The sequence below is a fragment of the Xiphias gladius genome, chromosome 14, assembly GCF_016859285.1.
Source record: "Xiphias gladius isolate SHS-SW01 ecotype Sanya breed wild chromosome 14, ASM1685928v1, whole genome shotgun sequence".
Classification (NCBI taxonomy): Eukaryota; Metazoa; Chordata; class Actinopteri; order Istiophoriformes; family Xiphiidae; genus Xiphias; species Xiphias gladius.
The window spans coordinates 23,435,132-23,457,597 of NC_053413.1; the positions used below are offsets into that span (position 1 = coordinate 23,435,132).

Below are 22,466 nucleotides of genomic sequence, written 5' to 3' on the forward strand. Positions count from 1 at the left end.
ACTTTCATGCGAGCCATCGGAGCACTCAGATATTTCAAATGGTGGATATCTCACTTTAGAAGGAATTTTTCCTTTTGAAATGTTCACGAAAGTAAGTCATTGCTGAGACGTGACAGCAATGGTTGGGACTTGGAACAGAAAGAAAGAAAGAAAGCTGCAGATATTTTCAGCTGGGTTTCTTTGTCTCCTGTTGATAACAGCTGTGCTTGGGGCTTTAGGTTTTATTTATGTTCTTTTTACAACATATTATACAGAGTCATCAAATGTTGTTAGTGCTCTGGAATTACAAAAAAGCATTAAAGTAAATGTAAAAAAAAAAATGTAAGAAGCTCCAGTCATTTCAAATGAAGAAATGTTATTTTGCAACTATGACTAATACAGTTCATGATACATACAGACGAAACATTTTTAAAAAGCATTTTAATGCTGTCTTATGTCAGGTGTCTGTGTGGCTTTGCTGAAAAAGAAGAAAACATTCGAACTAATCCATTTGACTGGATAGTTAAACAGCGACTAGTGAAAAGATCTCCAGTTATAAAGATGTGGGTTTTAGCACCTCCATTCCTGTTATGAATTTTAAAGGAACATTCAAGTCCACACTATCCACCCTGCATATCAAGCACGCAGATCGCAATCCATCTTTGGCTCAGGGTTGGGGAAGGAGCACCTTTAAAAGAAAGCTATAGGGGAAGAGCAGGCTCTATCTGTAGTGACTACGTATGGATTTTTGGCTTGGCTTAACACACCAGATAAGTCTCTTCCACCAAAGCTTCCTCCCACAGCAACCACCGTCCTCCCCTTTTTTTTCTCCCCAGCCACAGTGCGCTGAATTCCAGGCTAACCGAACCCTTATCAACCCCCCCTTCATCTTCTCTCTAACATCGCACGACAACCGCAATTTCCCTTTGCCTCGGAAATAAAACGTGCAGCCACACAGTACCATCCATAACACGCAAGGTCAGAAATATAATGGCATATTCCATCAAATACTATTACATTTCATCCCTGCCTCGATAAACATGTTCTCCATGTGTTTTCATGTACACATGTAAAAAAAACGTCTCAGAAAACATTACTTGCTTTACTTAGGGTGACATACTGTTGTTTATTTTTTTGCTTTATAACATATCTCTTTTTAACACTCTTTAAATAGACACACATATACATAAAACACACGTCGTATTTGCGACCGGAGAAGAGATAGCTAGATTATAAGTTTCTGTCTTCAGCGAGAACTAAAGGCGGATTTCTGGCCATGTGTTTCCTTCCTTTGCCAGTTGAGGGCAGAGGAGACCATTTTGGCATTTGAATCAGCAGAAATAAGACAGTAAGGGGTCGGCGGAAGGAGGGCTGGCAGGGGACATGCCTTTGGGGGAGGAGGCATTTTGAAGGGCAAGTGAGAGGGCGTTCGTCGATCACTGGGCAAGACGGAGGGAGGGGAAAGAGATGTCCACTACGGAGTTTGAAAAAGAGAATACGGAAGGCATGGAGGAGGAGGAAGGACAGAAGAGAGGAGAGAAGAGTGCAGCATTTAGCAGTAGGCCTGTCAGTCAGATAAGGAGAGGCTTTAAAGAGTGGAGTGGATTTTGTTTAGGCCTTTTCTGTTGGGGAATAATGCAGTGCAGAGTCACAAGACGATCAGGAGAAGAAGAGATAAAGGAAGCCAAAGACGTAAGGACAGAGAGAAAGAAACTCTGGTTTGGTGGGAGGAGATGAATCCCAAGATGGAAGCCGAGATGAAGAGTGAATAACTGAAGAGGGAAGACTGCAGAGGAGGCAGGGACGGAGATGTAGAGAGAGATACCTGCTTACCAGCACACGCAAAAATAATTAGCCCTAGGCTGGCGAGGAGTTTAACGTGCGTGCAGATTAACTGGACCTAAAATAACTGAGAGCACAGAAGCTACATTTCTTCCTGGTAAGCCCTTTTGTCAGACTCCTGAGAGCATCCGCCAGCCCTCGGGGGCCGTGACGTCATTCCACGTTGTCAGTCGCCGGCCATCGAGTCAACAGCAGACAGCCTCATGCACTCAGGCACACACAAGCGCAGCAGGCGCCCCCCACCGCCCGCCCTGGTCGCCTCTTCCACCCTCCCCCCCCTACACACCTCCCCCTCCCGTTGGCTGAAAAATGTGCAGCTGTTACAGTAAGCCCGTGCGCTCTTATAGGGCCAGAAATAGGCCCCCTTTAGCCAGGGCAGGGACACGGCGACAACCTCCATTAGCTCAAATGTGAGAGGATTGAATCACCCTGAGCTTGAGGGCTTGAACCTCTATCTACACCGGCTGAGAGCAGGAATCATATTTCTCTCCCACTATCGCTCTCCTCTCCCTCGCTCTTTTTCTCTATCTGAAGTCCAGAGTGCACTCGCAGCTCCACTCAGTGCGTGTGACTGAGTCGTAAACATTGAGGGGGGAAGATTCAGGAGACTCTAAATACAGACGGATGTCTTTTGGGGTTCCTCTTAAGGAAGTTATGTGCGTAGTTAGGCCTTAAACAGTTTGACAGTTTGCCCAATGAGCGTATACAGGGTCTCTGATGAGGCGTTGTAAAAATTATTTGACACCGTTGCCACCGATATTGTAGGACGGTTCTTACAGCCAGTGCTGTCTTGAAAGAGTAGAAATAATGGGAAATAATGGGGGTTGCATCAGGCAGGGCAGAAAAGGAGGGAGCAGACTAGAGGAGTGGAGGCAGTCATGGAGAAGTCAGACCTTTATCTATAGGAGAAAGAAAAGGAAGAAAAGAGGGAAGGGACGTGAGAGAGGAAGGGAAACAGGATAGAGCAGTTAGCATATAAATCACTTTTGTAATTTGAATTAACAAGAAAGTCAGGAAATTCACAGTGAAAGAGGAAGAATGGGATAGGAGAAGAAAAGGAAAGAAGATCAGCGCGATGGGAGAAAGTTAGAGTTTGACACGTCGCCTTCATAAAGAAAGCAAATTGGCTTGTCCCTGCAGCTGGGGATTCGTGATGCGTATCGGACGCACTTGGAGAAAGCGTGTTCGGCGGATAGGATCACAATGAAAGGAACCAGAAAGGCAAAACCTGGGGAGCCACTTTTTAGACTTTGTTATCAAACCCAGCCATCTTAGGGTTTCATATCTTGTGACCTAACAAAAGTACTTGGGGTGCCAGCTGGTGTAAGAGATTATCACGACATCTCAGATCTCGGCCCATATAGCTGCTGCATCTACAGTCGTCAGCCTGCGACAAGAGCAGATATGATTTGACTCATTTATTCAGGGACTCAGGTTGGCATTGTGGTGGGTGTAAAGTAGGTCTGTGGTTTCACTCTCCTGTTGTCTCCCCAGTAAGCTTCCCACTGTCTTATCCCCAATAGCTTCCCCGCCCCCTTGGCCTCCCCTGCCTCCTTATTGGTCTTTTACTTGAAGGTGAGCTGATTGGCGAGGCGGGATAGAAGGCCAAGCGCTTTGGACCGCCCCATCGCTCCCTCGCCGCTGGGCCCCTCCTCCCCATTTTTGCGGGTCAGCTCCAGCTCGATGGTCATCAGCACCCGGCCTGAGCCCTCCTCCCCTCCTCCCCCTACCCTCTCTGTCTTTCTGACTATGGATCGCTGCTGCTGATTGGGCTGGGCCTTCGCCATCGCCTGGCGCACGGGCTGGAGCAGCCGGCTGGCAAGCCCGCCCCAGCCCCTCCCCGTATCCTATTTCTTATCCTTGCGTGACTCCTTCTTCTTTTCCGAGGCAGCCGCCTTCACCTTGGAGGGTTCAGCGGGAGGCACGGGGCCCTGTGGGGGAGGAGGGAGAGGGGGTCGGGTGGAGAACAGGGGAGGAGAGTCACTTCAGGAGGAAAGGAGCGTGAGGGAGATAGAAAGAGAGAGAGAGAGAGAGAGGGGGCAAGGAGGTAGGGAAGGAGGGGTGAGATGGGTGCGTTAGGGGTGAGAGGATGAGAGATGGGGGTCGCAAGACAGCTGGAGCTGTGTGAAGAGGAGAGAAAAACACATTTAGGAGGAGCAGAAGAGATAAAGACATACGGAGAGACAGAGAGGGGTGAGGAGGTAAAGAGACAGTCCTTTTAAGGGAGGGGGTAGCAAGTGAGAGGGGGCGGTGTCCAGAGCTGTAAGGGGGTGACAAAACAGGTAACCATGCGTTAGGATGGGACACAGTGGCAGGCAGGCTCCATACACCTGTGACAACTGCGTGACAATTGATCAATACCACACACTCATACACACACACACACACTTACTTTATAACAGACTGGATTTTAATCGGGAACCGGCCGGTACTGGTCTGAACGGCAGATATTTTTGGATGATATCCGACGTCTTAGATTTGACCATGTTTTTCGTGTCAAGGTAGAAAATACCTCGCTAAGCATGACGTTTATAAAAACGCCTAAATTATATCGAGAAATCTATGATACATTTTCAGTGACTATATTTCTGGTTGTAGTCAGGATATGCTACACTACCAAACATTTAAATACTGTTCAAACAATGGTTATGGTTACCACACATAAAACCCATAACCAAATTTGAATTGCTTGAATCTAGCCTTTTTGATTTTCAAGTGTGCAGGAGAATAAATGATTTGTTTTTATGCTGTGGCTGTGGTCAGGGACAGACCTGCTTGACAGGTATTTTATTTTATTTTATTTCATTTTTTTTTTTAAGAAGGGCCAACAGCAGCTTCAAATGTTTTTCCAACTAGCATTTATATAATTCATCCATTCACTCCCACTCATTCAGGATATTGTCTGTGCAATATCTAAAAACATCTCTAAGACGAAATCTATAAAAGGAAGAGGAGGAACAGGGAAAAGGAAGTAAAGTGAGGTTTCATTTGAGCACAACAAATCCATCAGGAAGGACTGGACAGAGTAGAGATGAGGTCAAGGCAACACTTAACTTTACAATAGCTGTATTCCAGTGCATTAACCTGTGAGTTAACCTATTGAAAAGTATCACAAGTGCTAGATAATGCTCTGACGGAGCTTAATGAAAGTTCGCTCATATGTAATGGTTTTCACAACAGAGTGTATTTAAAATACACTTCCACAGGCTGAACTACAGGCCAGTACACTGTTGTAAAGTGTTACCAAGGACAGACAGACAGTGAACGGGAAGCATGCTGGATCTGAGGACTGGAGACTGAAATACTTGTGCTCTAACACATCAGGTTAGTCAACGGTGGAAAGCACACCAGAGGCTGCTCCTACTCGCTGAAGCTTTGACTAATAATACCCCACTGATTGCATTGGAAAAAATGTATCATCTTTAATTATGCACTGTGCAGAAGCAGCACACACTCTGATCAGACAGCAATTGAGGCGTATGTTACGGCGAACATCCCGCTCGACGGGGCCGCTGCACAGCCCATCCGCTGTCATTAACTTCGATCATGCTAACATTCTCACATATATCATTGTATTGTTTACCGTTATGCATCCCATGGTAGGCTCAGTTTGTGCTGGAATGCATTACGGAGCTCCCACGCTAATGACGGGGCTGCTTTGTAAACACACACTCCAGCCTGCTCGGGCAGAATGCAGAACCACCCTTGTTACAGGAGCTGCACACACTTCAAAGGAGATGTGGATACAGTGGCAAAATGGGAAAGATTGGTGGGGAGGTGGATAGGTTGGTAAGTGGCTGTGTCCCCTGCTGCATACTAAAAAGAGACGGTGACAGGTGAGGAGGGAGAGATTGAGAGGCAGATGAAGAGTGAGAGGTAGTGATTTTCTGTCCAGAACCAAAGCTGATCAGAACCCAGTAGACCTGAAGAGGGAGAGGAGAGAAGCTGGAAAGGGAGTGAGGCGATGGTGGTGGTGGTGTTGGGGAGGAGGGGTGAGGGGTGTGGGAGGAACAGCAGAGCGAGAGAGGGAGCAAGAAGGGGAGAGGGGAGGGGGAGTTACAGACAGATAGATGCTTCTCATGGTCAGCGAGGAAGTCAAAGGCGGGAGGTGGGGAAGGAGAGGAGGAGGAGGAGGAGGAGGAGGAGGAAGATGCGACTGGAGAGAGGGAGACAGGGGACCGGATAAAAGGAATGTGAATGAGAGAGTGAGGGAGGGAGTGAAGTGAAGTGAAGTGAAATCAAGGGGGGCCAATGTGGGGATGGAAAGAAGACTGGGTGGTTTGTGCATATGTATGTGCCTGTGTGTGTGTGTGTGTGTGTGTGTGTGTGTGTGTGTGTGTGTGTGTGTGTGTGCGTGCGTGCGTGCGCGCATGCGTGAGAGCTTAGATCGATACCGAGAGCACTCAATTATCATTCCAGTACAGTGTGTGTGCGGAGCTTTTTGAGTGAGTGTGGCTGCAGGGTAAACTCCTCTCCCACAACTCCCACACACACACCACGCACACACACACACTCTCTGTCCTTTGTCTCTCTGTCTCACTCTGTCTCACCCCCTCCCTCCCTCCCTCCCTCCCTCACCCACCCACAGCCTTTCGGAGATTCGCAGTGCAAGCCAAGCAAACGGAGAGCAACGAAGATGGTGAGGCTGATACAAAATCGTGTCGTGTCAGCAGAGCCTCCCAATAAGGGCCATTTGATCAAACAACCATTTATGAGCGCATTATGAAATCCCATGGGTGCTCTCCGTGTGTGGCGTAGCTACAAGAGAGGAATCGGCTCTGAGGGAAATAATAAATAAAAATACAAAACCAGAGAGTGCCAGCTGTATGGAATAGCTGTTTTTGCTGTGTTTTCTTCCAAGCCGAGACTTGCAGGAGAGTAACTGTAAATGACAACGTTGTCAAATCTTTCAGTGTCCTTTTGGCGGCAAGTTATTTATTCATATATGCACTGTCACCCGCCGTAGGCACTTGAGAACACCGACTGCAACTCAAGAGTAACCTGACAATCACACCACAATAGAAAGGAAAGAAGAAGACAGAGGGAGGAAGCGGGGCTCCGGGGAGACGAGAGAGAGTGCAATGCTTTGAGGTAGGAGGAAGGGGATTGGCCCTCGCTGGTGTCGCCCCCTAGGTTGGACCCACAGGGGCCGAGGTGCCGCAGTCCAAACCGCCGGCAGAAGCCGGCCTCTTCCCCTTAGTCGTCTTTACACTAGCGTATACCTGCGGCTAAATGATTTGCTGTCACAGCAACACCTTTGATCTCCAGCCCTGGATATCTTTGTGCGTTTCTCATTTCAAAGCTGAATTCTGATTCGGGAAAATGCCTTGAACTGGAATCCCTTGACTTCCCTCTTTTCATTATCAGCATGCAAGGCGTACAGTCGATTACAAAAAAAAAAAAACCCCCGCAACTATCCAGCCCCCACATTACCACAGAGTAATCAAACAGAACTTGCCCTGGTGCCTTGTAGTCACAAAAGAATACAAGCCACCAAAATGTCTGATTAATCCACCACTTGAGGCTATCACACTCCCGTGAGGAACAGAAGCAGAAAAAAATACCCCAAATCTGTGGCGTGCAGCAGCGTAAAACCTCTGATAACAGCCCAGACCATAATAGGCCCAGTGATTTTCATTTGACTCCCAGTGAGCGAAATCAGCGGTTCCCATCCATTTCCCCACTGCGAGCAAATCACAGGCCCATTCAATAGAGCAATAGCATTAGCGCCATGACCTGGCCTCGGCCATTTCACAGTCGCTGGTTTGATTTTTGCCCTGTGGCTGTTTACTAGTACCGTTCTGTTTTGCCCCCCCTGAGGGAGCCGAAGGAGGGGTGAGGCGAGAGGAATAGAGAGAAGGAACAGTAGGGCTTTAAAGCACCTCAAACGCTGACACGGCACTAGAATTTTAACAGCCTGAATACTGTTATTAGCGTTTGCCGGGCAGAGTTTGAATGACGTGTTATTTTGCTGTTGATATGTCGCTGTGAGGAGGAGTGCGCCGACATATTGGCGCCGCTTGGACTGGCATCGGGGTGACGCGACTATGAAACTGTGCCGTTATACGCTGTCATGTTGGATTTGTGCTATTGTGCTGCAACCAAATAGATGAATATCCCTTCTGACACCACATTTCCTGTGCCTCACAAAGAGTCAAACCCTGAATGCTACTGTAATCTCTTCATAAGGACGTCATTTTACTATGTAGCGCCTGCATGTGACAGCAAGCAAAGCTGTTGCACTTGCATGTGTACATGTGATGGAGTGTATGAGGAGAGCAGGCAGACGAAGGGGAGCAGGAGGAGGGGGAGGAGGGAGAGGGGACGTGTAGGAAGGAGTGGAGGGAACTTGCCTGTCTCTGCTGTGATCCCTCTTTCTTTTTCTTGCCATGTTTGCTGGAGGGGACAAAAGAAAGACAATGTCAGAATGTCGAATGCGCCTCTCCCTCCAGTGGTCACAGGGCAGCACTGCCTGGCAGTCATCATGAAGAGAACATCGACTTAATCTACCGGCGCTGTCTCAAACAGCCCCCTGGCGCGAGATGTGTTAAGATTGGAGAGGTATAAGCAAGATGATGGATCCATCATCTTCATGATCAGACACCTACGCCTCACCACTTTTAATCATCTCGCTCTGGACCTACGCAGTAAGGTTTTTAGATTAAATCTAGATGAGAGATCATTATGTGTCTCTTTCCAGCTTAATTATTTCGAACTTAAACCTCGCACACCTGACCAAATCAAATCGTGGCACCACAGCTATGCCAGCTTAGCCACGCAGCTGTCGATGCCAGGAATGGGCTCTGGCCTCAGCTCCAGTCCCTGGCACAGACACGACTGGGAGAGCGCCGCCGGCCACAGGCCGGGCACTGACCTGACACTGAGGCTGAAGACGCGGCGCGCCACCAGGAACCTCATCAAGTAGTAGATGACCACGATGAGCACCAGCAGGCCCAGCACCACCCCGATGATGGCCCCTGTGATCACGCCGGCCTGGATGGGCACTGTGGACAGAGGAGAGGAAGAGGACGAGAGGGTGAGTGTTTGAAGGCAGAGCAGAGGAGGACAATGCGGCGAAATTTGAGGATAAAAAGTATGAAGAGGTGGAAAGCACGTGAGAGGCAGAGGCTGGGAGTGCTCGGAAGAAAAAAGAAAGGTATGATGAAAGAAACAGGAAAGGGGATAGAGAAGAAAAGTGTTGCCATAGGAGCGAGGAAATGGATGAGGGGAGGAAGTGGAGGAACAAAGCTGGAAGAAAAGGGAATGAGGGATGAAAGTAGAATATAGAAAAGCAAAAGCAAAGGTAAAATAAAGGCTGAATGAGAGATGAAGGATTCAAGTGCAGTACAGGCAGACGAGGAGATGAAGAAACGGAGAGATAAGGTAGAATAAAGGTGAAAGTAGGGGCAGAGTAATGGAGGGAGAAGGTGGGGGATGGGATGAGACAGCGGGACACGATGGAAAAGGGGAAAGAGGAGACGACTGGGAGGAGGAGGTGGGGGGGGAGTGAAAGGGAGGCAGCGATAGCAATCTCAAATAGAGAAAGAGATAACATTGTAATTGATTTCATTTAACGGGAAGTGCGAGGAATTTTAAACGAGGCAGTGCAACAACTGGTCTGAACACAGTACTTGCTTTACTCTGATGCACAGCACAAATTGAGATTAATTTCGGAGTTTGGAAGGATTATAACGACAATTGAGAACAGTTGGCTTCTGACGAAAAACATTCACTAAAATATGCCATATGGGCTCAGTGGAAAGCTAATGAGCAGACGCAGATGTAAGACCATGCCGGCATTAGACTTTACATACTGGGCAAGTGAATTTTACTGAGGAACCCCCACAGGACCCACTGTGCTCCCTCCCATATCACCTTTCTCAAAGACGAGCAGGCGAACGCTGGAGGGCCGGCCCACTATGTCAGGGGGGTTCTTGGCGTCGCAGGTGAAAGTGCCGTTGTCGCTGAAGTCCAGGTTCTTGAGCAGGATGGAGCCGTCGCGGCGGCCGGGGTTCCCCACAAACTCCAGCCTGTCCCTGAAGGGGCCCTTGTTGTCCACGTAGGCGGCACCACCGGTGTAGTGGAAGATCTGTAAAAGACAGAGGAGACATTGTGCTGTTGATGTACGGGGTGTTACCATAATGACATGTACTTACTCTCAAGAGTTGTTCTTTATAGTTCATAGATTACCTCTTCCTGTGGTGGTCAACAAGCTGAACTGACAAGGGTATTGAATTTTAATACTGTTTTAGTAGCAACCAAAGTCTTCACCACTGAGTATTGAAAACTGTTAAGTACTGAAGGTTGAAATCAAATCCATGGTCTTGCTTACTTGTTCTACTTGTTCTGATAGATCATTCCCGATTTAAACTTACAGTAACTGATGTTTTTCGACTACTCTGGGGCAGCGGAAGCTGTAAACACCCCATAAAGCTGACATGGTGAACGTGTTAGCACACAGTTGCTTATTTAGAAACAGATGCAGGACGGCGTTAGCATCATTCCGAGCTGCGTTTCTGCCCACCCGGCAAACGCAAGTCCAACATTCACGTTGTTAAACTCTTATTTTGTGCTCCAACAATTCCTGGGGGAAGATGTGCGGCCTTTTGGCTGCTTAATGATCCACTGTGTTCACCAGCCAGTCTCTAACTGTGTCGGCCTGTCTTTCGGTGTGGGGCAGGGTAGTGTACGGTGGATTTGTTGTTTTTTTTCGGTGAAAAACCTCCCTCCTTGGGCTGAAACAACACCATGAGGACCCAGAGAGTGAACCAGAGCAGTGAAGTTGCGGGCCGGAAAACCAAAACAATGAGCTGAAAGATACTAAAATGCTCTTTAGCGCTCTGACTACAGAGTCATGTGACAATTCTCTGTGGGTTGATCCCTAAGAGCGACATTACACATAGTGATTCAATCCCCTGTTAATATAAAATACTGATTAGGGCAGCTTTATGTAAAACCTATTTTATGTAAAGATCTATTACAGCTGCTTGTGTTTAGACATAATAAGATTATGTTGTAATAACTTAAAACTTTGGCCTTTTCTTTTCATGGAAAATAAGAGTTTTGTAGAAGAGGAGGTTTACCATTGTATTTTGAAAAGAGAGATACTTAAAAAAAGAATGGTTTTGGTATGATACCGAAACCCAGTAATCGTACCCGCACTACCAAAATGACTTCTAAAATGGGAAATTGTCGTCACTAATTAAATCCAGAGGTCGAAGAATTGATTTTTTTAAAGCGATGGCAATTGATTTGGGGGCAAAGCCTAAATGGGCAGAGGGTTACAACTGGGATAAGGAGGGGTAAGTGCTGACGACATAGACTCCCACAAGGTCAAGGTCAAATTTTGCTGAAATTGTTGCTTTCAGTAGTTCTCTAATGGAAGATTTAAGGCTCGTGAGACACATAAGCAGCTTCCATGAATTACACACAACCTTTCATATGCTATGAACATGTCAGAAATCAAATGCGACATTTTAAAAGGACAAATGCAACACGAAAACAGATAGACGTATGAAACCGTAAATCTGTCCAGGCGGGTGAAGAAATGAGCGACAGAAGATAAGTGGGGAGGGGGGGGCAAAATCTAGTTTCAAAGTGAGGGCACTGCGGGAGATGGATGAAGGCGAAGGAGGTGAGGGGAGGAGATAATGAGAGAGGAGGGAAGGGACAAAGAAGGCAGGGCTGGGGAAGAGGAGATTAAGGGAGGTGGACAGAGGGAGGCGCAGTCAGGATGGGGAGATAGAGAGATTAGAGAGATGGCAGGACGATAAGGGCAGGGAGAGTGAAATTAAAGAGCAGGAGGCAGCAAGAGGAATGAGAAGATTAGGGGAGAAAGTTTCTGTGCGCTTGTTGTTTCCCACAGTAAGTTAATACATGCAAACTGCACTTGTGTGCTGGAATAAATTACTGTCTGAGTGTGCGAGGACATTTTGTATAGTACACTGGCCTGCATCTGTCAGAAACGCTTTCCTGTTCGATGATCTGCAAATATCCTGTTTGCTTAAAGTGCTCTACAATTACTAAAAACCCTCTGAATTCGTCGGCCCTGTAGCAAAAATGATCAGCCGTGTTCGAATTCCCGACAAACCAAGTCAGCAAATGATCCCAAAAACTGCCGTAGTTTGAAGAATCAGGCCGTGACGTCAGCACACCACCCTCTCTCACGACGAAATTATTGCTTGTCTTTGTGCCTGTTAGGGGCGGAGACAGTGAAAACAAAAAAGTCTTTTGCCAACAAACAAAGCTGTTGTTGGCGAGTCTACATTTCTGTTGCTGCAAAGGGCGTTTTTGTGTTTCTTTCTTGAATATTTATTTGTGGCCTCTTGAATGCGATCAGCTTCAAGTTGGCGCACACAACATCAGAACTCCATTTAAGGAGAAGAGGGCAGGGGATGCTCCTCCGCTGTAATGATTTATGCTAAATGCTTCGCTGTGTTCACCGGCTAGTCCTTAACTTTCTCTGTCTGACATTTGGTGCTGAACTGATTGTGGACGGCGGGTTTATCAGAGCTTCTCCACCAAAACAGCTGTCTCTTGTGGCTGAAAACCGTGCTGATGAGGTCGATGAGAGCGAATCACAACGGCAAAGTTATGGCTGTGAAACCAAAACAATGGAGCTCAAAGGTACTAAACCTTTTATGTAGAGCTAGCATCACGTTTGTTCCGAAACAATTGAAACAAGTTCAGCTTTAATGTGGTTGAAACAAATTTTGAATTTTTACAGAGATTCACTGATTTCTTCACAGGTTGCGGGATTGCGACAGCCAACTATCTGGAAGTTCGACACCACAGCATATTTTCTTTACACTGTGATGGCATGCTCAGATGCTAGTATACCTGTCGTAACATAGCCTTTAACCTTGTGTAGTGTGTGTGTGTGTGTGAGTGTGTATATTACAGAAATGCTGTCCCGTGAGCCATCAGGCCTGTATGTCCAGGAAAAGGTGACGTCCTCCGAGGTCCAGCGCCAGGAGAAGAATGAGCAGGACAGTCGGATGTCGGAACCCACCAGGGCGTGGCGCTCCCAGCCGGTGTAAATCACTATGGCCTGGGACTGCTCAGGCACTGGGAGACACAAATCAAGTGGATGTAGTTAAATCACAACCATCCATCCCAACTGACAGGAATAAAAAAATTTGAAAAAATCCAGGAGTTCAACAGGATTTTGGTGTAAAGAATAAATTTACAACCTTCTACTGTAGCAAAAATGATCAGCCGTGTTCGAATTCCCGACAAACCAAGTCAGCAAATGATCCCAAAAACTGCCGTAGTTTGAAGAATCAGGCCGTGTGACGTCAGCACACCACTCCCTCTCACGACGAAATTATTGCTCGTCTTTGTGCCTGTTAGGGGCGGAGACAGTGAAAACAAAAAAGTCTTTTGCCAACAAACAAAGCTGTTGTTGGCGAGTCTACATTTCTGTTGCTGCAAAGGGCGTTTTTGTGTTTCTTTCTTGAATATTTATTTGTGGCCTCTTGAATGCGATCAGCTTCAAGTTGGCGCACACAACATCAGAACTCCATTTAAGGAGAAGAGGGCAGGGGATGCTCCTCCGCTGTAATGATTTATGCTAAATGCTTCGCTGTGTTCACCGGCTAGTCATTAACTTTCTCTGTCTGACATTTAGTGCTGAACTGATTGTGGACGGCGGGTTTATCAGAGCTTCTCCACCAAAACAGCTGTCTCTTGTGGCTGAAAACCGCGCTGATGAGGTCGATGAGAGTGAATCACAACGGCAAAGTTGCGGGCTGTGAAACCAAAACAATGGAGCTCAAAGGTACTAAACCTTTTTTGTAGAGCTAGCATCAAGTTTGTTCCGAAACAATTGAAACAAGTTGAGCTTTAATGTGGTTGAAACAAATTTTGAATTTTTACAGAGATTCACTGATTTCTTCACAGGTTGCGGGATTGCGACAGCCAACTATCTGGAAGTTCGACACCACAGCATATTTTCTTTACACTGTGATGGCATGCTCAGATGCTAGTATACCTGTCGTAACATAGCCTTTAACCTTGTGTAGTGTGTGTGTGTGTGTGAGTGTGTATATTACAGAAATGCTGTCCCGTGAGCCATCAGGCCTGTATGTCCAGGAAAAGGTGACGTCCTCCGAGGTCCAGCGCCAGGAGAAGAATGAGCAGGACAGTCGGATGTCGGAACCCACCAGGGCGTGGCGCTCCCAGCCGGTGTAAATCACTATGGCCTGGGACTGCTCAGGCACTGGGAGACACAAATCAAGTGGATGTAGTTAAATCACAACCATCCATCCCAACTGACAGGAATAAAAAAATTTGAAAAAATCCAGGAGTCCAACAGGATTTTGGTGTAAAGAATAAATTTACAACCTTCTACTGTAGAAAATGAGCAGAATTGGAACATGTTAATGGTGGGTTTTTTTTTTGTAAGAGAACAAGGTTGCGAGGCCATGCACAGTGTTATACACGAGTATACATAAAAAGAATAATTCACTTTTGATGTGAATACATGCAGTGACTTGCATTTTTCCTTAAATCACTACGTTCCTGAATATTTGTCAGTGCCTACTGTAATCACGAGACATAAAAGGCAGTGCCCACATCACCATTCATTAGTTTTCTTCTTGAACTCCATAAAATAAATCCCAAATACTTTGATATGCACCCAGACACACATTAAACTGCACATTTGCTGGTGTCAGATCCACCATTGATTCACACATGTACTCAGTAAATATTTGGATGATTACTGGAACATTGGTGCTAGTCTCTAGAAGTCAAAGGGGAACATCATTTTCTCCATTAATATGGATTAAGTTGGCTTAATTATGAGCACTGTTTATGCTTGAATAATATTTAATGATCAATGTTAATTTGGTGTTGGCTTCAAAATCCATATTTTACTTCCCTAGAAAATGCACCAAGCATCTCAAACAACCCACCGAATCCGCTGGGAGCTGCGCACGCCTGCCACTTTAACATTAACCACAACATCATATTTGCACTGTGCAGTTTCACTCGAAGCATGTGAATGGGTCACTACAAGTGACGGTATTCTCAGCTACGTGCCCTAAGCGTTCTCGGGCTTTTTTCCCTCTTCTTTGTTGCCTCTTTTAACTCCCGGAGAGCAAAGTTCACAGCTATCACTGCGAGCTTCCTTGAGCGATTAGCGTTAGTGCAGCCAACCCCCTGCAAAACTTGTCAATGAAATCACGCTTGACATTTTTTAATTAAAATTCTGACAAAAACTGCAGATATCTGACAGGAGAGGAATAGAAAAAGCCATTGCATCTGCTTGAGAGCAAAAACTCTGCCGCCCTTCAGTTTTAAAAGTCATAATATTAGCGCCCTTTAACTTTGCAAGCTTGGAGAAGCCTGCTTTATAAGAGGAACTGAGATGGACAGTGCTGGGCCACATACCATAATGCACCTGAAAAGAAACTGTATTCTCTACAGGTGCCCAAATGGCATTTTGGGATGAAATCAATACAGCAAAGACCAAGATATCAATTTTAATGCTTCAGTTTAGCATTAATCCAGTGTGGAGGGAAAGGTTGCATTTTAGTGACAGATCAGTCAATTCACTACTAAGCCTACTGACCCTTTTTATCATCATCAACCCCCTGAAATTTCAGGTAAGCATTGAAGAGGAAAACAGAAAAGGCCCTCTTCATCAACGTTAGCTTTTAACCTCACACCAGTGGAAAGATCATTTCTAGGTCTTCACTTGCAATAGATGAAATTCAATGCAGGCTTCTTCAGGACATCATCAAAATAAAATTGAACAAAGTTAAAAAGATTTCTTTTTTTTTTTTTACCTATTCCCAGGAGGACGACAGACGCCAGCGCCAAAAACGTCAGCATGGTTTCAGGCTTCCACGGAGCTCCCAAAAGACTGATGCCGCAGACCCAACAGACGCCTGTCTAGGAAGATTCCCACTCTGGAGGGAGTGTGAGTGGAAAGAGGAGAAGGAAAGAAAGAGAGAAAAGGAGAGTGGAGGGGTGCAAGGTTGCCAGGACGGAGGGCTTCAAAACAGGAAAACAACAGAAAACCCACTGTCCCCTCGTTTATACCCAACCACACCCCTCACCCAGGCCCGGCCCGGCCCATTCCTCCTCTCCAAACACACCCCGCCATCCCTTCACCTCCACCCTTCCTGCCATTTCTCTCAATTTCATCCCTCATCGAAACAAATTACACACATTATGTTCCTAAGTGGAGGAAAAACGCACGTAAGAGGCACCTGCGCTGTACAGTACCTGGTAAATTAATTGGGTAAACAATGGGCAACTTGGGGCGAATTTGCAAACCCGGCGCAGCATTAAAGCATGATGAATGTAATGTGTTCAAGTACACACTCACCGTGGTGCGATTGAGTTGCGAGGGAATGCTAATCAGCGCTTGGCATGTGGGCGCAAGTGAGGGTGTAAGACAGGGGATCATGACCATCTGCAGTCGCCCTTGTATGTGATCACTGCTCATATGCAAATATTACATGGGGAATGGTGGGAAGCTGTCTTGGCATGCTTCTGTCCGTTTACAGGGATGGAGGAGGGGATAATAGGGGATCCTGCAGCGAGGTCAGCCCAGTGCGCTCTCCTCCATCCCCATCCCTCACCGCTCTCTCTCCACGCCCTGCACTTTCACCGGGGGTGAGGCCCGCGGCCCAAACAAAGCCCCGACTCTTCGCACACTTTCTCACTCTGTCCTCCCTCTCTCCAGATTCCTGTCATTTGCTGACGTCTAGCACTTAGAGACAATGGAGAGAGAGGGGGACAGGGGCTGACTGGTGTTTGCCCGTCTGTCAATGGCGCTTTCTTCCTCACCAGCCTCCCCCCCTTTCTTTCTCCCGGCCTCATGTTCCCCTCCTGCGCAGACAAAGCTGTGTATTCAAATTGCAGCGCCCACTCCTCGCTTTTCCAGTAACACAGACGCGAGTGTGGGGAGACACCTGCTATATATAGATGGGTTGATATGAGGACAGGACAAGACACGCAGACGTGAGAGCAAAACAGCTGCAGATATACAGAGGAAGATGCAAACGGGAGAACATGAGAAAAAAAAGGCAGCGGTGTGAATGAGCAGACACGCTGGAGTGGAATTTCTGCAAAAGCCTCATTTCTGGAGGCCTCATTCAATCAGTCTGTCACACGTCATAAATATGCATTCATTTAGCCGCTGGCATCGTAATAGTGAATAAATGCACAAATTAATGGTCTGCGGTACTCCTCCAGCTTCAGCAAACACACAGGCTGGATTCACTTATACTCAAAATGAAGTGTAAACCACATCAGTCATGATTTGACTCCTCCCACCCGCTTGGGAATGTGTATATATAACGAGAGAGTAGAAGAGGATGTACAACATAAGGATGTGCACTTCATCCCCTTCACTTTGTTATTTTATCGAGCCTACTCATCCCGGTTTCCTGAGCTACAAATCAAGGATCTCCTGTGCGAGGCGGCTCTTGGCCGAGACAGCGGCAAAGCATTTAGCGGCAGATCGACTTTTGCTTACATTTGAGACCACCACATAAATTCTTGCCACTTGTGACGGATCGCAACCGCTCATTCATCTTAACACCTCAAATACCCCGCTGACGGATCAGCTGAACAAAATGGACCATCTGCCAACTTGTTGGCGCCATCAACTGTCTAAGCTTTGGCTTGAACGTCTAAATCGCAACATCCTTAACAATTATGGCAGATCCTGCCTTCAGGCCCCAGAGAAACAGGGGGATTCTTTATGAGCCTGGCAGGTGCAGAATGTGGCAAGCACCCAAACTCGTCAGCGCCGAGCGACGGTGGCAGCAGTAGAAGCTGAGCTTGGCAGGCGGAAACTGTATCACATATAGAGAGAAGGCCTCCATTCCTTCAGCTGGCTATGATATAGCACACTAATGTAGTAGAGGGAGACTTTATCTGCTGCTAAATTATACAGGGTGGAGAGGTAGAGGAGAGGGAGGAACTGGGGAGAAAGGTACCGGAGAAAACTTGAACTGTAGAGCCATTTAGAGATTTTTGTCAAATTATACATGAGTCCTTAGCTGTACTTTAGTGATATTGAGGTGGACAAGGCTTCATATCAATTGGTGTAATTAGAGATGACTGAATGCATAAAGTACCTCAGGCTTCACCCCCTGTGTGAATGAAACCATCGCAACTGTCTGCCTGTATAAGTCATCAAGGTTGTTTTCATGGGCTGAGACAGTGGCCTCAGTTGCAGTCGGTGAGGGCATGTCATTAGACACCCGTAGAAATTTACAGAGCATATTTTTTGTGATATTGTAATTTTCTTTGACGTACAATTATTTCCAATGGGATGAAGAAAAAAAAACAAACAAAAAAAAAAACATACCAAGCAGACAGCCAGTAGACTGTGGGATAATCATAGTCTGGGAAAGCATCCCGAGCTGTAGATGTTAGGGGCTCTTGTCAGCGCTATCCATGTCTAATTTTTCCGCAATGTTGCAGATTTGTCACAGTCGAGTGCAGCCCTGATCACAAGGCAGGCGGGCAGATGTGCAGAAGGGGAACGCCGCTTATCGAAACGTGGAGGGCTTCTCTAAGTGGAGAGCGCCTCTGAGATGGGACTGCTGGAGGGGTTCCTTGCTGGTCAAGACGGGAAGAGGCGAGGAGAAACAGAAGAGATGCACACCACAGAGGCCGGTTCACGCAAAGGTCATAAGACTAATGACCGTCATCAGTGATCCAATGGAGTGCACTGCAGTCTTACCCCCCTTAAGCACAAGCCTCTCAGTGTAGGCCAAAGTGAGGCACTGACAAGCGGGGAACAACAACCACTGCCATCACAAACCAATCATAAAGTAGTCTTGTAAACGACTTGATCGGCTCATAGTTTTGCTGCAGGGGTTGGATAATCATGGCAAACGTTTCCATAACCAAATAAGGCAAATGAGCCAAGGCAAGCAATTGGCCAGAAAACTGTCAAAAGTTAATGCTTGCGGGAAGGATTAACTATAAATACACCAGTGTTACGCCATTTAAGTTTCCTAATAGACACAGGTTAACAACCCACTGATTAAAAAAAAAAAAAAAAAAAAAAAAAGATGCAGAGTAGGAAACGGCAGGAAAAAAAATATGCATCTGCATACCTGTTATCTGTATAGTCACTATTAAGAAATGTATCCATATTCATTCAGCTGTAACACTCGAACACCACTAGTTAACAAGGGAGCAGGGAAGTTGAAACAGTTATCTAAAAGACATGGATCATCAGCTAAAAGAGCTCAAATGAATGGAAATTAATGCTTTTGTGTATGACTCTGGAAGGCAATTAAAAAACAAAGGATTTTGTCGTCGAATTCGGAAGGTTCACTGGCGCAGTAAACGCAACTTCTGCCAGTGCAACTGAGCCGATGAAGTGCTCTGATGACTCACACGACGCATACAATTCTGTACTGTCTCTTGTGTCGAGGACCCAGTAGCCTGTCAGATTGGAGACCGGTGGACGAGGGAAATCATATAAAGGGCCCAAAAAAAAGAGGGGGCCTGACATCATCAAATCCAAAAGGTTACTGGCCAACGCTCGACGATCCTGCTCAAGAAAAACACTATTGATATTCCGTGGGTTTGGCAGGGGACAATGGCAGGGCCTGTCCCTCCCTCTCTCCCTCATGGCCTGGCATGGCAGAGATGTCACAGAGAGCACTGAACAAATGGATGGAGGGATAGAAAGGGATGGGGAGGAGGAGGAGGTGGAGGAGAACAAACGCATTGTTCTCGGGGTAAAGAAAGGGATATTGTGAACAAGAAAGATATCTTATGTGGGAGGATGGGTTGCAGGAAGAGAGAGGGCCACACAAGGACAGAGAAAGGTGAAACCTGGCTGTTTCTTTATAGATGCCCCCCCCCCCCCGTGCAGTTGGGGGTAATCCATAATCCCACTTTAGGGGACGCTTCCTAAAACTTTGAGGAGGAACACAGCGGGGACAGTTTCACCACAGACAAGCCATCTTCAGCCTGCCTTTCATGTTTCACAACACCAGATATCAGTTCTGGGGCAGTTTTTTTTTTTAAATTATGCCCCACACTCCTAAAAGCCCCCAGCCCCTTAGCATGTAGCAAAGCACAGTTCAACAGAGGCGGCGAAGGTTTGCAACCGCATCTTCCCCCAGCGGGACCTGGTCTGAGCAGGTGACTTGATGTGATCTAACAGCACAGCTGTTTGGAACACGGGCTAGGACCTCGGTGGAGACGGAGGCCGCTACGCGGCGGTGCCCCGCAGATGTGTGATGTGAGCCGCCTCCCCCTCCCCCCTCGGTAAACATCAATGACACACATAATATACACACAAACATGGGCAGTTAACCAGGCACGCACATTTTCACACAGCGGTGATGAAAACAACCCCATTGGCTCATGTACAAAAGAAGAAACAAAACACAGAAACATCTCAGCGTGCAGGCACTTACACCCAACACAAAGGTACACAAAGATTCAGAGAGACTTTCACGCTTCCCCGCAACTTACACAATCACACGTATACAAATTAGGCAGACAACGTTTGCCACAGTCACCCTTCAGAATAATTCACGACAAAAGCCTGGATCATACAGCACACACAATATGGAATTGAATTCATTACATATTTGCATTTTCAATATTTCATGCTCTGTTGCCTGTTTGATTTCCATTAGGGCCTATTCCATCCCTCACACTTTCTGTTTCAAGCCAACTTCTAAAGCAACAGTACAGCTGACAACTGCTATTTGAAATTCAGATTTAGTAACACCAGCATGTCCCTCGATGATATTCAAGATGAGTGTCAGATGTACCCATAGTAGTGTGCAAGAGACAGATTTAAAGAGTGAGCAGGAGCCAAAAAAAAAAAAAAAATCTAATATACTGATGAAAAAAAAAATAAGAGTATGGTACAGAAAAACACTAGCAGATGAAAAAGGCAGGCAAGTCTGGATTCGGAATTTCCATGATTATTCTACCACAATGGTGTCCTTCTCAAACAACCCTTCAGCAGACACAGGACACAGCCCACACACACAAATAATAGGCAAACCACCAACCGTGCAGTACGCATACTTGCATACGGAGATGGCATAAAATAAAATAAAAAATAGTGGTCTCACAAGCTCTCGACTACAGCGAAAACAAACCACTCTGCATGTGAAAACAGTGACAATAGTATGCCACATACTGGGAGAGTCACCGCAGAACTGGCAACAGTTTCACATGCATCCAGCACCACAAGCCAGCGCTGTAGAACTGCAGACTTAATGCGCGCCTCCGTGCAACCACAGGAATAACCCAGCCTACCCATGCTTAGAATTTTGTTTCCTGCATCTCATTGTGTTCAGCGCTGGAGCGATGCATTACCGATCACCTGGTACACACCCCCTAAAGATGAAAAAAAAAAAAAAAAAAAAAAAGGGGCAGAGAGTTCAAAGGCACGCAAAGAGCTGCGAGGCAGTACTTAGACACATTTTGGGCTAAATGCTAATGTCATCATGCTAACACGCCCACAACAACGGTGCCAAGATGCCGACGTTTGGCAGCTGTTGAGAGATTTCACTCAAAAAAACCACAAACGTGAGCCTCACGGTGGCGCTAGAGGAAAGGTCAGGGGATCACCAAAGCCACTGGGATTCATCCTGTGTGGAACCATGGGCCTCATGGACCGAAATCCTGGGTGACCAACTGACATTTAGCATCTCCAGAGCCGATAGTGCGGCTTAAAATAAGTTACCACCACCGCTGAGACGCTTAAAGTTATGGGGTCTTATTTGCAGCAGAGAAGTTTGCCGTCCGACCACTCTCTCTCTCTGTGTCTTTCCTGCGGATCCGTTGCTCTTGTGTGACGTGTACCTGTGTGCAAGGCAAGACTCACAAGCAGCTGGTGTCTGTCAATGTCAACAAAAGATTTCCTGCGCATTCACAACGCGTGGCATTTAATGCGCTTTGCGACTTGCTTACGGCTCAGGCAGACAAAAGCGCGCACGCACGCACGCACGCACGCACGCACACAGACACACACACACACACACACACACACACACACACACAGCAAACACTACAGTAAGGGGTTCAATCTACGCTGCGAGCACAGTCACATCCTCTCACATGGCATAACTGTGGAGGAAACTCTCGCAATCCTCTTTGCTTTTCCATGTAATACCCACCCGTCATTGGCTCTCAAACTGCCCCCCCCTCTCTCCACACATCTCCAGCAGTCTCTAATTGATTCAGGCTGGACAGTTAGTGGATTTCCATCATCCGATGCAAGCTGCGAGTGCTTCTCTTTTGTCCCGCTGTTTGAGCAACTGTCAGCTCCCGCATCTTTTTCTACTTAAGTTTCAGGCAGCCCGCAATCTCCTTGGCTTGTCCTCTTATTACCACACGCTGAATACAGTTGGTTGCCACCTCTCGAGAGCTCGGGCGGAAACCAGGCCACCTCAAAGTCCTGGTCTGCCATGCACACGTTTTTAATCACGTTTTGCTGGACGGTATGCACAGTATAGTTTCGATAGGGATCTGTTACCAGCAGGTACCCTGTCACTGCTGAGTGGATCTGGGTTTTTGGGATACATGTGCACCATGTGCAAGCGGGGTATTTACATAATTGTTGGCTCTGAAATGAAAAACGCAGTCGGTAAAGGAGCAGCTTCGATGAATCAACAACACAAAAGACAGGA

At 46.8% G+C, this 22,466-nt stretch overlaps 1 protein-coding gene across 1 annotated transcript; it reads right to left on the minus strand.

The window, feature by feature from the left end:
• Positions 1–3,610: 3,610 nt before the first annotated feature.
• On the minus strand, positions 3,611–15,907 carry mpz (myelin protein zero). The gene is given in 10 exon segments (XM_040144283.1): positions 3,611–3,752; positions 8,175–8,217; positions 8,696–8,825; positions 9,697–9,910; positions 13,875–14,041; positions 15,615–15,686; positions 15,689–15,730; positions 15,733–15,785; positions 15,787–15,886; positions 15,889–15,907. Coding segments are annotated over 10 exon segments (924 nt in total). The 3' UTR covers positions 3,611–3,668.
• Between the last annotated feature and the right edge of the window lie 6,559 nt (positions 15,908–22,466).